Below are 19,100 nucleotides of genomic sequence, written 5' to 3'. Positions count from 1 at the left end.
ACTTTGCTGCTGCTGCTGCTGCTGCTGCCACCAATAGGAATAGGGCTCCCTGGAAAAGAGGCTATTGGCTCGTCGGAACTTCCAAGTCAACATCATCCACAGCTGAAAGTGGCATTTGGGTAAGTGACCGCGACCCTCATCTCTAAGATTCATGTCCCATTTCCGACAGGCGTCTCCCTTTGAAGCTCCGGGAGGGAAGAGCAGCAGTGGCTGCAGACCAGCACGTGGGCTTACCGAGTCCCAAGGCTCGGGTCTTGCAGGTCTGCGCCGTCCCTCTGTGCCCGCCCCGGCCACGTGGACGCTCACTCCCCGCGCAGGAGGCCCGCCCCAGCTTCCCCGCGCGAGCTAACAGCGATTCGTTTCTCTTTCCCTTGTGCGCCCGTAGCACTTTTAACATCTCCGAAGCATGACCCTTGTCACAGAGTTTTGTGATCGTGCACTTCAGAATAAAAACACGTCAAAATGAATGAACTTTTCATTTAACGTGAAGTCCTGGAGGGAAAGGATCTGGTCTTTCTCATCTCGATGCCCACAGTACTCAGCCCTGGGCTTGGCATTCAGTGAATATGGCCTGTGTCTTGAACGCATCAAAATACAGATGACTTTTAAAATGGGCAAAGGAATGGATGTAGGAAACAAGAAAAGAATGCCGAAATCAAGGAAAGAATGTAGTCAGGAGCCCCGCAGGGCAGGGAGTGCACAGCCCGGCCGCCCGGGGGCGGTGTGGAGGGCGCACCGGCAGTCCAGCGTTCCACCGCGTGGGCCCCTTTGGAGGCGCTTCTCCCCGGCCCTACCGCCCGGCCGCCACCCAGGAGGCCTCCTTTCCCCGTCGCTCCGGGCAGCGCCATGGCTCGTGGCGTGGAGGCGCTGGACCTGCCGGTGTGGAGCAGAGCCTCAGGTCCGTCCCGGGGGCCTCAGTGCAGGTCAGTACCCCAGGGGCGATCGCCGTGGGGCTCCCCTCCATCCCACGGCCGTTCCTCGGGCGCCCACCGCCACCCCCTCCCCGGGCTGCTTTCCTCCACGGGTCTCCTGACGCGCGCACCTCTGCTCTATCTCCCACCGCCCGCCGCCTGCCACCTGCCTCCCGGGGCTCAGAGAGGCCAGCTCGCTGACTCGAGGAAAAAGTGCCCCAGGGCACCAAGTTGAGAAGCTCTCCGCAGGCTGCCCAGCCCGGGCCGGAGGCGACTGGGGGGAGGTGGGGACTCGGGGCGGGGCGGGAACGCCTGGCCACGAGTCCCTTCCCCGCCGGCGCGCACCGACCCGCCTGGCAGCCCGCCGCCGACGCCGCCCGAGGGGTGCCAGCCGCCCCCGCGACTCGCCGCGCCTGCCAGAGGGCCGGGGTCTGCGCGCCCCGGGCGGCTGGTAGGAAGGGTAAGAGAGAGGCGCTAAGAGGAGGGGGGCCCGCCTAGGGAGGGATCCGACTTCAGGGGAGGCGTTCCCGGCAAGGCTGAAACGCGTGCAGTGAACGGTTTCTCCTGCTCCGAATCCCGAGAGCCGTGGAAAGGTTTGAAGGCGCAGGCCTGGCCCGGCAGCCCGATCCTTTTCCCCAGGCCGGGAAGCAGAGGAAAGACCAGGTGATTTCAGGTTAACTGTCAGATGAGGCGCCTGAACTGTGTCTTTCTGGGTATTGAGCTCTGGAGAAACCTTCATCAATTGGATGGCTTTCCTGTGCTAGACCAGAGCTTTCTTGCTGCCTTGCTTATAGTAACTGCTTGCAGTTAGTTAAATCAGGCTGGGCTTTGCCTTCCGGAACAAACAGGCCTTTTCCTCAGGTGGGAGGGTGATAGCGTGTTTAACCCCAGTTCCTCTGCCTTTATGAAAAGGCGTACAGTTCAGCCCGGTGGCGCTACCAGTGGGCCCCAACTTCTTGGTCAAAGCTCCAACCACCCAGCCGTGCAGCTGAGCTGGGGGCGGGGAGTGCGTACAAACAGGCCTTCGCTCCCCTCTTAAAGCTCGCAAAACAAATACAGTGGTGGGTGGTTAAACTTTCTTAAAATAGCGTGGAGACTTTCCTGCACAGCGCTCTGGATATTAAATACAAATGAACTTAACGCCAGCAAGGAAAGCCAGAATTCAAGAGGAGGATTTATTTGATCTCTGGTCACTGTCCAGATAAGTATTTAACTAATTCCAAGCAACTGTGGTATATATTTTTTAGACTTTTGACAGACCAATTTTGAATTAGAAGACAAAACTTTGGTGCAGCTTTCTTGGACAACTGGATACCTGTGAATGTCACATCAAAATGACTGGGTATCGTGTAATTTATAAACCATCTCTCTTAATGCTAAGTGTTTATTTTTAATAAGGCAGAGGGGTAGAAGTTATACACTGCTTCCATCTACCATAGCCCTAAAATCACTGTCCTAAAAGGGAGCAAATTGACCCTGGGTTTACTATCTTTTTTTTTTTTTTTAATTTATTTATTTATGGCTGTGTTGGGTCCTCGTTTCCGCGCGAGGGCCCCCCCCAGCCGCGGCAAGCGGGGGCCACCCCCCATCCCGGCGCGCGGGCCTCTCACCATCGCGGCCCCTCCCGCCGCGGAGCACAGGTTCCAGACGCGCAGGCCCAGCAGCCGCGGCCCACGGGCCCAGCCGCTCCGCGGCACGTGGGATCCTCCAAGACCAGGGCCCGAACCCGCGCCCCCCGCACTGGCAGGCAGACTCCCAACCACTGCGCCACCAGGGAAGCCCCTATTTACTATCTTTTGCTTGGACTGATAAACAGTCTTGTGCTTATGGTAGGTATGGTGTGTATAAACTTTTTTTTTTTAACTTGAATTTAAGTTTTTTCTTAGCACATTTCCTCAGGACTTAAATGGTTTTATCATGTCCAGAGAGTATCTTCAGAAACTCCCATTCTTAGAGTAGAGGACACACACTTGGGTGTGCACATAAGTAGGTTTTGAACGGATTCTAATTTGAAATATACATATGTCCGGTTGTACAGTACCAGTGGGAGACAGGATTTTGTTTCCTCACACACTGAGAATGCAAGAAGTCTGTAAGAAAGAGGTAGGAGAGGTTGCCTATGGATGTTAGGATGTAAATTCTGATATGTAATGCTGAGGGAATTAACTATATGGTTCTCCCAGACGTGGGATGTGGACTTCACACTTCAGGACCTGTTCACCATCTCTGTGATGCACTAACCACACAGCACAAGTTTGGGGGAATCTGGTAGCTTCTTCCTATTGAGTCAGCATTCTCGAGATTTTAGCTCATCTTCCTCTAAATACTTTAAGATGAGTTAAACTCCCGTTACTGTGAACTCTCCCTTCTTCTTTAGCAAACCTTCTGTAATGCAGGTTCTGTGGCTTGGATCCTTTAAAAACAGGCACATTTCCCACACATCTCCTGACCAGTTCCATGCAGAGGCCATCGTAATAGTGCCAATTGTATTTAGTCTCCTGCACATAAAAACGGGTAAATCCTGATGAAGTGTTTGAGGGGGCCATGTTCTTTTCTCCCAAGGAGGAGCATATAAAAAATGTTGTTTTTAACAATAAAATAATGCATATAAAATGTCTTAATGAAGCAAGTAGGAAGAGTAGGGAGACAAATTTTGTACAGAATGGCAGAGAATACAGAACTGAAAGTCAGGGACGATTGTATATGGCAGCTAATCACTTTGGCTAGGTCTCAGTGAAGTGAAACCCAGAATAAGACAATTCTTGAAACTTAATGAAAAAACAGGTGTCTTCCTGTGGCTACAATTTTTAAAGTGGCCAAAATAGTGGCCAAAGAAAACCTTTTGGGCTATGAAAATTAAATGTGGAATCTACTCTGAGGCTGGGCTATTCTCTCTAGCTGAGGCCTGGAGTCCAAGCCCCACATGTCAGTTCCCAAGAAGGAGATCACCCTTCAGTGAGCTCTTACATCATGTGTTCTGGGCTTCATAGAGAAAAGTAATCTTATTTCCAGACCTCATTTTCTTTATCAAACTGCAATATTCTTTTCAGTATCAAATGCGTAAAGCCATGTTTTGGTTTGTTTACATATTTGTTTGCTTTGGCAATCTTCTGGGGTTTTTCCTTCCCACTTTCCTCAGCCTAACTCTAGCTGAGCTTTCTACTCTGTTTTGAGCTTGGACCCCATTTTCTTTTCCCTGGTGTGAGGAGAGAGCTTTCGGGGTATGTTGCCCATAGATATTTCTTTCCCCTCAGTTGGGGGGACTGCTTCCTTTTTTCTCCTTTGAAGGTTGTATTTTGTTATCTCCTCTTGAATACATCTAGTGGTTTCAGCTTAAAAAATCCTGTTGGGCAAGAATTGGTGACTAGTGAGGCTAAAGATTCTGGAATATTGTCTTTGGTATAATTCCAGAAGACCCACAATTTAAAGGGTGAGCTTTAAAAAAATCCTGTCACCTATAGCAACTAGAGGGAATTGCTAGAGATAGTGTGCATCTAGGGGTTCCCCAACTGGCAGTGAGGTGGGCTTGTCCAAAGATGAGGTAAACTCATCCAGTGGTTTGAGGAAAAATGATTAATTATAACTTTAGTTATAATTTTATAACTTTTTTTATGTTCCAATTAAACTTTGTTTACAAAAGCAGTCTACTGGCTAGATTTGGCCCTTGGTCCATAGGCTTTATACCTTCTTTTAATTTTACTTTTCCTTAGGGAGAGTCATCAGCATTATTGAAAAATTGAGCACTTATTGAAATTGAGCACTTACTGAAAATGTTAGAGAAAGCAAAATGTAAGGAATGCCATAATTCCAGTCATCTTCTCCAGCTTTAACTGCATTTGGAATCCTGTATTGCTTAGAAATGGAGTTTTGCTTTACTTTCATCTCTGACTCAGGGAGCTGATGCTTCAGGATGTGTTTTCATAGGAGGAACGGCTTGTTCAGAACGAGCACTTTTAAGATGTCAAGTCCTAGTTCTGCTTTCCTGCTGGCCTGAGGCAGCAAAGTGGTGATGGGAGATGACTTTATAGGAACTTGGTGGCACAGTTGTCTTTAGGGCAATTCCTGAAAGTTGTAGCATGCTCATGTTTTACGGGTGGCTCTACAGGAAAATGAAAAGCCCCTACAGTCTTTTTTCTCGGTATTTCTCAGAATTAGAATGACCATGTCATTTATGTCCTGAGAGCTGTGCTGAGAAGGTAACTAAGGTTTCTTTCTTTGACCTTTTTTTTCTTCTCTTTAACTGCCTTTAACTGGGGCCCAACTACCCCAGAGCCTGAGCTATCTGAACATTTTTTTCTCTCTCTTGTGAGATTAGCAAATCATGAGAAAATCAGTTCATTGTAGGAACTGGAGTGAAAAAAAAAAACAAAGAAAAAACCCATGTGGGAGTTTGGGATTGGGTTAAAATCTTCCATCCGCCAGATTGCCCTGGGACATTCACCCTATGTGATCATTGCTGTAGAAACACCAAATTTTAGTCTCTGCATTTACTTCCCCTGACTCTCCACTTCCCATCCATCACACACAAACTAAGGACAGGGAAATATTTGATTACCTGATATGTATTATTAGACTCTGTGAAATAGCTTATTTTAACTCATAATGATAACTCAAGAATTCATGTTAATCATCCAAAATCAAGAAAATATGGAAAACTTGAAGAAGAAAATTAAGATTACCTATGATACTACTTCACAGAGATTACCAAAATTTTTTTTCTGGATTATGTACTTCTAGACTTTTAAAATATCTACATATAGAAATCAATGTCCACATTTTTGGAAAAATGAGATCTCAATGTGTTTATTTTGTAACTTTGAAAAAATTTAACAATATGCCATAGACATGTTTAAGTCAACACAGTTACAAATAGGTTTGCAATGAACATTTTTGTAACCATCCTTTTTACTGGTTATTTAAACACTTGTAAGGTAAATCCATAGAGGTTTGATTCCTAGATCACAGATACTCTTCTGATCTCATTCTCTTCTACTTCTATTCAAAAATTTACATTTCCCTTCAATAGAGTTTTTTTTTTTTTTGCGTTATTGATAAATAAAATTTAAGATAGGTAGATTTTCACCATTCTGACTGTTAGTAAATTTGTTGTTAAATGTTCATTGGCCTGTTCAGGTCCTTTATATATAACAGGATAAATATTGAGTTGACTTTCTCTTATTAATAATTTGGAACTCTCTACAGGTAATGGATAGTAAACTTTTGCCTGTTTAAATATATTGTAGAGATTTTTTCCCTGTCTGTCTTTTAACTTTTTGAAGTCTTAACTTTTGTTAAGATCTGTCAGTTATTTTCATTGGCTTCTGAATTTTCTCATGCTTAGAAAGGCATGTTAAATTATATTTTTAAAAGTTCTAAATCTTATGCTTCTATCAATTTTATTTTTTAAATGTGTCTAAGTTTTATTTTTGCATTTGTTTTCAGGGAGGACTCTTTCTCTCTCCCCAGTGGATTGCAAGTTTTTTTTTTTTTTTTTTAAACATCTTTATTGGAGTATAATTGCTTTACAATTGTACGCCAGTTTCTGCTTCATAACAAAGTGAATCAGTCATACATATACATACGTTCCCACATCTCCTCCCTCCTGCGTCTCCCCCCCTCCCACCCTCCCCATCCCACTCCTCCAGGCGGTCACAAAGCACCGAGCTGATCTCCCTGTGCTGATCTCCCTGTGCTATGCGGCTGCTTCCGACTAGCTATCTATTTTACATTTGGTAGTGTTTATATGTCCATGCCACTCTCTCACCCTGTCACATTTTACCCCTCCACCTCCCCATATCCTCAAGTCCATTCTCTAGTAGGTCTGTGCCTTTATTCCCATCTGGATTGCAAGTTTTCATAACAATTCATTGAATAATTCATTCTTTGGAAAGACTTCAGGAATATTAATTGAAACAAAATAGGGTTTTTATCAGCAAACCAAGCAACTAAATTACCTAAAACCCTCTAATGTATCTTGGCTAAGCAAGACTTTTCAGTATATTTTTAATGTAATTTTTCATATCAATTATTTTAGATTTTCTATTGTTTTGTTGTTTTTATTATAATTTGTTGTTTTATTATTATAATGTGATCTTAATGGATACTGGCCAAGGAAAAATTCACATAGGGTTGTCATCTTTTTCACTGACTCATTTCTTTTTTCCAAAAAATTATTCAGTGAACACCTATTATGTGTTAGGTAGTCTGCTTTATGCTGGGGATATAGTCATAAGTGAGACCAGGCCTTCATGGAGTTCCCTTGTAGGGAAGACCGGCAAAGATTGCAGTCTCAGTTATGAAGGAAATTGATGAGAGAGGCTGTGGGAAAGGCCTCTTTTAATAGAGTGATCAAAGAGCCTGCTCTAAAGAGGTGCCACTTGAGCTGAGACGTGAAGGTGAGAAGGATCCAGACATGCAGAGCTGGGGGAGTAGCAGTGGGGTAGATGAAACAGCAAGTGCACATGCTCAGAGCCAGGAAGGAGGTGTAGTGAGGAAGGGGAAGAGAGGATATGGGAAGGAGTGGGCAGGAAACTTTCAGGTCATGGTAAGAGGATTGGATTTTAGTCTAAGAGCAATCTCAATGCCCAGCTTATACCTAGGCATCAATTAACTCAGAATGTCTAGGGGTTGGAAGCCAGACACTGAAACCTTTAAAAAATTCCCAGGTGACGACTATGCAGCCAATGTGGAGAACCATTGACAGAATGAGGGATTGCAGCTGAAACGTATAGATAAGAGTGTGTGATCAGGCATTGAGCAGATGTGCGGAGAAGAGGGTGGAGGGTTGGTATGAGAAACCTATTAGTCATGTGGGTGGAGTTTCAAGGAAGAGGTTGGATAAGGGAGTCTGTTCAAGAGAGAGATTTGCCGGAGATGCAAATGTGAAAGTCCACATCCTGTGGATAGTATTTAAAGCCACAGGACTCCACGAACTCTTCTAGAAGGGAGGATAGAGGATAGGAGTGCCGTGGACTGTCCTGAGGCACTCTGGCATCTGGAAGTCAGATAGAAAGGGAGCCAGTAAAGGAGAGCCAGAGAAGCCCAGTGAGGTAGGAAGCAAACTAGGGGAGTGGGATATCCTAGAAGTGGAGAGATGAGGTTATTCCAGGGACGTGGTGGGTAGCTGGATCAAGTGCTGCCAAGCCACCAAGCCGAGACCTGAGAAATGGCCGCTGGAATCTGCAGCCGGCGATGGTTCCCTCTGAGCGGGTTTAGAACGGAAACCCAGTGTTTGCTCTAGAGAATCTGAAGCACAAAAGTACCTCGAGGAAGGTAAATGCTGGGTTCATTCCATCATGGCTTTACTTGCTTTTTCCTTCTCCTTTCAGTAACATTTAGAAGTCTCCTGAATTTACGGACTAGGATGCTGTGGTCTGCCAAAGTATCACACTGTTTTAAATAAGAGAAATTATGTTGGAAACATTAGTTTATTTGAATGTAACATTTTTTTCCTTCATTCGTGACCATCTTACAAGCCATTGCCCTTTAAGAAATATTAACTCAGGGATCAGAAAGAACACTGGACAAGGATTCTTATTGGATTCTTGGATCCAATTCTTATTCTAAATTGGATCCTTATGGTCGGGGGCAAGTCGCAACCTCAGGGCACCTTAGTTGCCTCGTTTGTAAAATGAGGAGATAGGAACAAGTAATCTCTAAGGTAAGGATTTCAAACTGGATGCATGTTAGAATCACCTGGGGAGCTTTTTAAATACCCCCATGCCCAGGCTGCACCCACACCAATCAGGCCAGAATCTCTGAGGGGAGAAGCAGGGCATCAGTACTTTTGAGGTGTCCCCGGTGACTTGGTGTGCAACCAGGTGTGAAAACAATGATCTGAGTTCTTGTCTAGCTCTAATACTTCGAGTTATTCTGTCCTGGGTATAAATACATTCCTGCCTTAGACAAAATCAGAAAGGAGGGAGGAATGAATAGATACTGGGTGGCAGCTGGCAGTGTCTGTCATGGGAGGTCTCAAAATTTACCTTCCAGACTTCCTCTCACAGGAAGGGATTGAAGGATACTCTCCACAAAAATGAGGGAGAAAAGAAAGAGGTGGAAATGGGATCCAGGAAATGCTTCTACTTCTAGTGCTGCTACATCAATACATGATATCTATATGGGCCTGATAGGAGAATGCAGAATCCAGTTTAGGAAGGAGGTGAAGGGAAATCCCAAACTGATGGCCTTGAATAAGGATTAGAAAGCAACCCATGTAGTTGGAACAGGAGGATGAGGGCTCCAGGAATGATGTCCCTGGGAGGAGAAGGGAATTGACAGGATGCCCAGCTTGGCTGACTGTACTGAAAGTAGCTGGCAGATTCAGCTGGAGTTTGGTGATAAAGTCGTGGTTGGTATATGGAAAACTAAGCAAATGGAGAAAAAGGCAATTAACTCCAGAAAAAAATTTTTATAAGAGAGAATATAAAATCATAGTGTACTGGGGGCTTCCCTGGTGGAGCAGTGGTTAAGAATCCGCCTACCAATGCAGGAGACACGGGTTTGAGCCCTGGTCCGGGAAGATCCCACATGCCGCAGAGCAACTAAGCCTGTGCGCCACAACTACTGAGCCTGTGCTCTAGAGACCGTGAGCCATAACTACTGAGCCTGCGTGCCACGACTGCTGAAGCCTGTGCTCCTAGAGCCCATGCTCCGCAACAAGGGAGGCCACTGTAGTGAGAGGCCCGCGCACAGCAACGAAGACCCAATGCAGCCAAAAATAAAATAAATTTATTAAAAAAAAAAATATATATATATATATAAATAAAAATAAAATCGTAGTTGTACTGATAGCTCAGCTCTGAAGAGTATTTGCATATTCACTTCACAAGTTCTGAATGTTAATTTATCTGAATGTTTATTTATTATCAAATTTTTATTAAAACTTTGTTGAGACAACGAGTGGGGAGGTGAAATGTGTGTGTTGGCTGGGGGGGGCAGCTGTAAGAGCTACATCCCTATTTTCCATAGGAGGATATAAATTGATAATATCCTAAAGAGGAAAAAATAGTGAAATGGCATTATTTAGAAATGTTAAAGTAAATAACAACAACAACATCAACAAAGCAGATAAAAGTGGTTGCCCCTAAGGGGCAGAAATCAGAAGAGGGGTTCATTATAGTCCATTTAAAATGAAGTACACGCTTAAGTTTGGGGGGGAAATGACAGTGGGACCAGGTCATGCAGAGCTACACAGATGTCGGTTCCCAGAAGGCAGCCTGGTGGTACTGTTCACTGTGATGAGGATGCAGGAAGAAGGACAGATGTGGGAACTGGTTCACCCTGCTTCCCCTGCCCCATCCTCTGTGACTAGGAAGTGCTAGTTGTGGATTAGAAAAAACATTCTACTTCTAGTGCTGCTACATCAGTACATGATACCTATACAGGCCTGATAGGAGAAGGGTTGCCTATCAAGATTATTTTCCATTTATTTGTTGGAGCTGGGGGAACAGACATCAATTTCTCTCTAGCTAAGGAGTTTATAATATCAGCTGGGATAACAAAAGAGAAACCACATCTCAGGTGCGGCTGCAGTTCTGAAACACTAGAGAACTAGTCCCAAATATTTTTGATAACTTATCCCCACCAGTTAAAAGAACATCTACTCTCTCTGAATGGATATTTATTTGTCTACTGTATGTAAAACCATATATACTATAAAACAGGTAAAATGAACATTTTAAGGGCTGAGATAGATGAGGATGTTAAGGAAAAATGCTAAATGCAGTGACTTTATAATATCATTATGACTTCACAGTATCATTACCTAATATTTTAGGTGCAATATATACACTTAGGGCAAGGTTCAAGAATAGTAGATTTAGTCAATACTGTAAATACTTTCTTGATAAATCTGGGTTTTTTTCCCAACTTCTTTTCAGATCAGATTTGCTTTTCATCTCTTTTTAACTCATGGCCAACAAAGGTTGTATTAGGGGAGTATTAGCTCTCCCATTTTCTTGATGTTAATTTAGGCTTACATTAGTTTTACAAGGAGTCTAATGTTTTGCAAGAATCTTTATGTCCATTTTGTGAGGTTTAGCTAAAGTGGATAATATACTCTAACAAATGCTTAAATGGGCCTATGTAAACCCTAAGTGGTGGGAATCTGCTGAAAAGCAGTGAGGGCACCATACTCCGGGAACTTGCTCTCTTCCCCCAGATTGCCTTGTGCACCTAATTGAAATACAGGCATCTGGCTTTCTGACCACATGAGGGTATCTTAGGTGTGTAATTCATACACTGAAACTTGTAAATCTTAACTTACTTTTGCTTGGTTAATACAATTAGAAGCCCTAGCCCTGTCTTCTCACATCCCATTGGATGGTCTTGCATACCCGACTTGTGTGCACGCACCCCACTTTGGAGGCCACTGCAGTAGAAAACAAACTTTCATCCCTCTTTTTGAGTAGGGTAAGGGTCATACAAGCTGAAAATCAGTAGCATTCTGAGCTGGTTAGCTTATTTGCTAAGTAGATCATGCTAATGGGAACAAGGTACCATCACTGAAACTGATGTGTGCATTTTTCTGAGGCAAAGGTCAAAAACCTTCACAAGTTCCTTGAGGTTAAGAATTTCCAGGAATTTGTTCTGTTTTGCTTTTTTCAAAACTTCAAGCTTCCATAGACTCTTTTGGTCATTGATTTGATAAAGCTGGAGTCGCCCTTGGTCATATGATGGGCTTAAAATTAGGTGACATCACACAGTCCTGATTATCTGGGGAAAGAGTAGATTTTCTTAATAACTGATGGTAGCTCTGATGGGCTTCCTTCCTGACTTCTCCCCACAGTACCAGTGTCAGGCTTCCTTCCTAAGTCCAGCTCCTCTAGCTTTTATTTAGCCCACTGTGCGGATGACTTTCCATTCTATTCCAGATCTTGTTTTTACTCTTACAAATACTGTGTTTTTTTCCTTTGATATTTGGGTATTTGTGCCACTTATTAAGCTTATACAAATCTATGTTTCCCATGGTTTCGTGAAACAAAAATAATCCATAAGAGTCATGATTGCTCTTATTTATTTCCTGCGATTTCAGTTGCGTGACTGCCCTGCAATTGATGGATCAGTGTAACTTAGATCTTCATAGATTTCTGTTCCTTGACTGTTTTTATGGTGTAGTCACTTCTCCTGGTTGTGTTCCCACCAGTTAGCAGCTCTCTGTCCTTTTCTAAACCTGTTGGTGATTTTCATCGTTTTTGATGGAAGTTGCAGTATTCCTCCTGCTGATCTAATTCTTGCTTACCAAGTTGTGATTGCAGCTTTCAAGCCTCCTGTACCAAACATCCAGCCTGGTGCTCAGCCCTAGAGGGTGTTGGATAAGTATGTGTCAAATGCAGGAATGTTTTAATGTTTTAGTCTTATGATATTGTCCTGTCTCTCTTTTGTTTTTTAGTGTTCCCTCTTTTCACTTGGCACTTTTTTTTTTTTCGGCACCGTTGTATTTTTGTTATAGTGATAAGATGTGCGGTTGTGTGTGCACCTGTGTGTGCCCATGTTTAACACCCTTCACCTACTGGGCAACTAGGGAAAACCCACAAATTGAGAAGAGTGGGGCAATAAAGTGCCTTCAGAAATGTAGAGTTTAGAAAGCTTACACATTTGCATTTTCCTTGAGATACCAGAATTTTTGAACCAAAATATCATTAATATTTTTTCTGTATTTTTATCATTGTATCATCAGTTGAACACATTTGACTAGTACTATCCTGTATTGCAACTATTGGCTCCTGCATGCTTGAGGGGAAAGGTTTTCATGCTAGCTTTTTCATTTTTCTTTTTATTCTTCACAGTGCTATGAGTACTGCAGCTGTTCTCTAAACACCTAAGTGAAAAACTTCAGGAAGTTTTTAAATAATTAGTGTAAATAATTTAATACAGTGAGTGATCCCCATGTTCATTATCTGCTACTTTGCCTTTTTTTTTCTTGGCCGAGACTTACCTTCTTAATCAGGTTTCTTAGGGTAATATTAAGATCAGTTATCATTTCCTGAACATTTAGTGGCCATATTAATTGAGGAAACCAGCAGCTGGAAGAATTACTTGGAGCCTCTTGGAGCAATTGGGCTGCATCAATTCCCTTCTCTTTGTTCCAGGGCCCTCAATGCATACTTCAATTATATCACTTGACACATTTTATTATACTTTTATCTCTTCACATCTCTCCCTTCCACTGGACGGAGCTCCTGGAAGGCAGGAAAATGTCTCTGTCAGAGCTTGGCTCACAAGGCATTCACCAAGCACTTGACCTACTATCCTGTGTTTCACGCCACTGTTTTCCAGGAAACAACTTCCTCTTTCTTCAGTACAGTGTTTCTCACACTAGAGGCCGAGGGTATGTTCGGGGGAGGAGTTTCCATGCCTTTATTCTCAGGGTTCTATCACAACTTCTCAGATGCCCTTTTTATTTTACTAAATGAAAAGACATGGTGAATCATCAAGATGAATACATTAGCAACACAGATCCACTGAGGTGATGGTGGTTGACGCTGGATTCGGTATCGCTCAGACATCCCCACGAGGCTTCCACAGGCCTGTTCTCAGGGGTCTGAAGGTTCGTATTGGAGGATGTGGCTCTTCGGCACAGTTAAGATGCCATCTTCTTCTTGGAAATGCTTCCCTTGATCAATGCTCTTCATCAAGTGCTCCGTAGCACCTGCCACTCCGTGTATTAGGACATGTTACGGGATTCCCCCTCTGGCTCTGAACCTGTCTCCCCAGAGGCAGACCCCTGCCTCCATAATACTTTGTATACTTACGGTACAGCAGCCACTGAGCTATTTGATAACTTGTGAATTTGCACTCACAAGTCTGTCTCTCCTACTGGATGCTGAGCATCTATTCAGCTTTGTGTCCCGAGCAACCAGCAAAATCGCTCAGCACAGTAAGTGTTCAGTAAGTTGGTTAGATCGAATCAGGAGGTAACTATAGCAGCTGCAGGGCAAACACATTTAAAAAGTCTTCTTTTTCTTTTGAAATGAGACTCATTTTGGTCATTGATTTTTCATTTTTTTTTGTTTTTCCCAAGGTTTTCTTATAGATATTGTTACCTCTATGTCTTTAAATATGGTAACCGTGGTTGTTTTCTAATCTGCGTCTGATTCTGATATGCTTGTCCCTGTTTCTGCTGTTTCTTAAGTTGACTGCTTCATGCTACTTGGTTTCTTCATGGGCCTGGTATGTATTAGTACCTGTTAGTCAACGTGTTTTACAAGTTATTTGTTAGAGCTCCCCAAGTCCTAGGATGAGCGTCTGGAGAGGTCTGCATGTGTTTGCTAGGAGATGAGGGCAATTCCAGTCTGGAGCCCCCTGAACGAAGCAAGCTCACAGTTTAACATTCCCTGGCTCACCCAGGCAAGAGGCTCAAAGGGCTGGGTTGTGACCATCATTTCTCAGTATGTGTCCTTCCCTTCCTTTCCCTCTCCCTCCCTCCCTACCTCCTTCCTTCCCTCCCTTCTTCTTTCCAGCAAAATAACCTGGCCTACTAATTCTGGAAATAGTAGGTCTAAATATTAACTTAAAAATAGAAAATCATTAACAACTGAGTATAAGCCTTAAAAAGTCTTAAAATAAGCCTTAATATAGTCTCTCTTGTTTTTTTTTTTTGAGCTTCTTTTAAATTTGTTAGTCAAGCTAAATAACATAGGTCATAAGTCAATATAAAAATGTCATTAAGATATTTTAGGTGAAAAGATCCCTAAGAATGACCCCCAATTATAACAACTTTCCAAGAAATGATTAACTTGAATGGTCGGCTAAACTTAATAGAGTTTATTCATTAAACTTACCATCAAGATACTTCCTGTTGCAAGAAACAGAAATCAAACTTAAACAGGCTGAAGGTCCAAAGAGTGTTTATTGGCTCAACTTGAAAGTCTTGGAATCATGGCTTCAGGCACAGCTAGCTCCAGGAACTCAAACATTGTCATTAGGCAATCTTAACTGTTCTTCTGTGTTAGCTCCACTCTTTGGCAAGCTCTCCTATGCTGGCTTCCAGGCGAGATGGTGAGATGACTTCCAGGAATTCTAGACTCAGCCTATGCTTTAAGTCTGTGATCCCCAAACTTTGCTGATTATGCATTCAACAGTAAAAGTTAAGCACATATCCCCAATGTGTATATATTATTTATAAATTATATGCTACTATATACCACTGTTATTTTATATGTTATATTATTAGCAGAGCTCATTTTTCTGTTTATTTGTTTTTAAGATAAAGAATAAAGTAGAAGTACTAATATTTTCTATTCTCCCAGTGGATTGTTTTGCACACCCCATTTTGGGGACTACTTAGTGGAAAGACCACATCTCTTCCATTGGTTATAATTACAGTCTTGTGACCACATTTCATTGTTTCTTTTTGGCCTAGCTTGAGTCATGTGCCCATTTCTGAGTCCAGAGTCCTTGAAATAGTAAAAGCAAAATTTTGCTAATATATAGGGTGACACAATTATATGATTGGGCATAAATAGAGAGATGCTATTTTAACTTTAAAGATATTTATAATTTGGGATCTTATAATCACTGATATATCATGCAAAAAAAAAAGAGACATAATCCTTCTTTCAAGGATTATAGAACAGAGAGTTATAGAACAGAGATTCTCTATTTCCGTAACAATTTAATTCCATTAGTCTGTACTAAATTTCTGTGATTTCACACCTAGCATATCACAAAAGTATCCCACCTAGTTTTTGTTAATACTCCAGTGACAGGTGAATGCTATCTGTTAGGATGTAGGAATTGACAGGTCTTGCAAATAAAATCTTATTTTTATAATTTTGATAATGGCCACTTGGAACAAGATGGGTAGCTATATGTAAAGGCAGGTGATAGAAGGTCTTGAATCATTTTCAGATTTCTAAAGTGAAAAGGACTTCACTGGCTGGAGAGAGTTTTGCTTGTAAGAATGGGTAAAGCATATGAATGGAAAGTATTAGGGCTTTCTGATGGACAGGCTCTTTTGTGTATTTAAAAATTAATCTTCTTTGGCAGAGGTGCAATGGCTCATCTTGATTCTGAGGTGAAAGAAGAATGTCTGAGAGAAGACCTGAAGTTTTACTTCATGAACCCTTGTGAAAAATTCCGAGCCAGACAACAGATTCCGTGGAAAATGGGTTTGCAGATTTTGAAGATAGTCATGGTCACCACACAGGTAAATTATATTATCAGTTCATTTGTTCTTTTTCTTTTTTTTAAAAATTTTATTTATTTATTTATTTATTTATGGCTGTGTTGTGTCTTCATTTCTCTGCGAGGGCTTTCTCCAGTTGTGGCAAGCGGGGGCCCCTCTTCATCGCGGTGCGCGGGCCTCTCACTATCGCGGCCTCTCTTGTTGCAGAGCACAGGCTCCAGACGCGCAGGCTCAGTAATTGTGGCTCACGGGCCCAGCCGCTCCGCGGCATGTGGGATCTTCCCAGACCAGGGCTCGAACCCGTGTCCCCTGCATTGGCAGGCAGACTCTCAACCACTGCGCCACCAGGGAAGCCCCTATTTGCTCTTTTTTTTACCCCAAGATGAAACTGTTTTCCCATGTTCTGCCACTTGACTTTTGTCCCGAAAAGGCCATGCTCATGTTCATAAACCTGTAAAATTATATTGATTCTGGAGGGCAGGTGGTAGGTCGAAGCTCGGTTTAGATGCCTACTTTGTTTTAATAAGGGACTCTGAGGTCATCTCTCACAGGTTCTGTAAATATAGATAATACTAGATCTGAAGGGGGGTGGGTAGGGTTTCCATATCTGAATGAGGCACAGGGCTCGTGAAGGATGCCCAGTCCAAAGTGATCTGTGTTCTTGAAATCTTTCATCTTTATTCAAACACATCTTATATAAATACACTTTGGAAATCTGCATTTTGGACTGTTTTGATTTTGGATTTATGGAATGCTAAATTTTCTTTTCATCAGTAGCTAAGTGCTTAAGTAAACACTCCCCCACCTTACCTACGCCCCATCCCCTTTCCCAGGCACTATCAGGAGTGTCTAAAGACTACACTGGGACCTTTTGTTTAAATTCATATTGTTAAGCACTTTATTATCAGTTGTCATCTAGTTTTGGGGCCTGTGCTACTGAACCAGTTTTAGGGAGGCTTCTCTGTAGGTAACTACATTTGAAACACGCGTCCTTTTAAAAACAGTACTAATTTGGGATATTAGACTCCATGGGAAAATAATCATTCTGTCATCAGTGTAAAAACTGTAAAGATGTGATTTCTGGAACACAAAAGTAAATACCTTTCTAAAAATCACTTCCATATAGTTTTAGAAATGAGAGAGGCGGCTCCTGCCATGACTGAAGTTGCATCTTTATCCTGTTCAGAAAGAGGTCTTATCACTGCATGACATGCTGTACCAACTCATCAGGTTTTAGGGTAAACAAGTTACTTCCAAAGAAACAAAGATGAGAGGCAGGGCCAGTGTTAAATGTCTATGCTTAGCTATTTTCTTTGAAAATTTTTTTCATTTTAATTCTTGGTCTTGAAGTTTTAACTTTGGCAACCTACCTATGAAGTAGGTGATATGCTAGTATTGTTTGGAAGAAGGAGAAATAATGTCCCCTTTTGCTATTTGGTTAATTTTAATTTTTCCCCAATTACTTCTCTTGCCAAACCAGCTGTCATTTCAAGTTTTTGATCTATTAATGTTACTAAAATTGTAACTTACCTAGGCATAAAATACCATCACCCTCTTTGACTTACCTTTTTTGTCCTGATAACTACTAAATCCCATGGAGTCTTCCTTCAAAACTGTATCTCTTTATGTTTTGCCATATTCACTATCTTCTCTCTAGCACAAACTCTTACATTGTTAGTTAATTAAAAATGTGTATGAAGCACCTCACATGCTCTGCATTGTCTTGGGAGTGTAAGCTGTGAATGTCTTACCACTGCTGACAGCTCACACGTAGCCTAGCCGTTCCGTGTGCCAGGCACAGTAAGTGCTTTATGTGTGTTAGCTCATTCCATCCTCACTGGAACCCATGAGGTAGGTTCAGTTTTTACCCCCTTTGTATGGATGAGGAAACTGAACCAAAAAGAGCTGAGTAATTTGCCTATGGCCATTCAGCCAGTAAGTGGCAGAGCCGGGATTTGAGCTCCGGCAGGCAGTCTGGCTCTAGAGTCTGCACTCTTATTCAAATGCTGTTTCTTTCTAGATGTTGATCTTCAGAGTTTGCACTCGAGGAATACACATAAGTTAGCTAGGCTGCTTCTGGAATTCATCTTAGGCCTACCTTTTTTTTTCTCCATATGCACCAGTCCATTCAATACACGTCAGATTAATTTTTCTTAGAATGCTTTTATTGTGTCTCTCCTGCTCAGAAACTTCTGTAGAGCCCTATTTCCCACAGAACAAAATTTTGACTCTGTGGCCTGAAATTCACAGATTTCCACAGTCTCCTTCAACTTGCCTTTCCAGCGGGTTTTCATCTCCTGTTTCCTCCCCGCATCCCAGACAGATGGCCCCACCCAGTGATTCTCATCCCTGCCCTGTTGTTTCTCCAAGTCCAGAGGGATTCTTTTTCTCCCTCATCCTGCAGGTGCTATTTGAAGTCCACCTCCCCTGCCAGCCTTGCCTGATCACTCAACGCGTGGTTTTTCTTGGTTCACTAGTACCCCTTGCTGGCCACATCACTGAATTCACTTTTTTTTTTTTTACCATTTTTTTTTAAGTCTTTATTGAATTTGTTACAATATTGCTTCTGTTTTTATGTTTTTTTTTTTTTTTTTGGTTTTTTTTTTGGCCACAAGGCATGTGGGATTTTAGTTCCCCAACCAGGGATCGAACCCACACCCCCTGCATTGGAAGGCAAAGTTTTAACCACTGGACCGCCAGGGAAATCCCTGATTTCACTTTTAATAGAATATTTCTGGGACTCGATCGTTTACTTTTTGGTGTAACTGTACCCGGCCTCCCCTAACAAAATTGTGGTGGATTAAACTTGTGTTCCCCTGTAGGGTCATTCTAATAAGTTTTGCTACTTGGGTGATATGTAATTGGAACAGATTTCTCAAATATCTTTCTTTCCTTCAAATCCCACTTTTCCCTCCTCCTCTTTTTCTGTCTCTTTTAGCACTCCATCCTAAAGTCTAATGGGATGGGTTCTGTTTTATCGCGGTTGATGGGAAGGAAACTTTTTTTTTTTAGACATTCCTACCCTGCATTCTGCAGTAATTTATAATCTTGAGAGAGCT

General features: G+C 42.5%; 1 protein-coding gene across 6 annotated transcripts in view; it reads left to right on the top strand.

The window, feature by feature from the left end:
- The first annotated feature begins 58 nt into the window (after nt 1-58).
- Nucleotides 59-19,100, top strand: part of MCOLN2 (mucolipin TRP cation channel 2) — a 61,986-nt gene continuing 42,944 nt past the window's right edge. The window contains exons 1-2 of one of the 6 annotated variants that reach the window (XM_007173029.2): nt 59-119; nt 15,903-16,062. In XM_007173029.2, the coding sequence (XP_007173091.2) occupies nt 15,910-16,062 (153 nt within the window). In that variant the 5' untranslated portion in view covers nt 59-119; nt 15,903-15,909. Of the gene's footprint in view, nt 120-749; nt 924-1,213; nt 1,372-1,461; nt 1,575-7,839; nt 8,184-15,902; nt 16,063-19,100 lie in introns of those variants that run through there. The other 5 variants (XM_028164209.2, XM_007173025.2, XM_007173027.2 and 2 more) reach the window with 5 other exon arrangements.

The sequence above is a fragment of the Balaenoptera acutorostrata genome, chromosome 1 (genome assembly GCF_949987535.1).
Source record: "Balaenoptera acutorostrata chromosome 1, mBalAcu1.1, whole genome shotgun sequence".
In the NCBI taxonomy this organism is placed as follows: Eukaryota; Metazoa; Chordata; class Mammalia; order Artiodactyla; family Balaenopteridae; genus Balaenoptera; species Balaenoptera acutorostrata.
The sequence above is the reverse complement of the archived record's forward strand: the minus strand, read 5'-3'. Positions and strand labels throughout refer to the sequence as shown.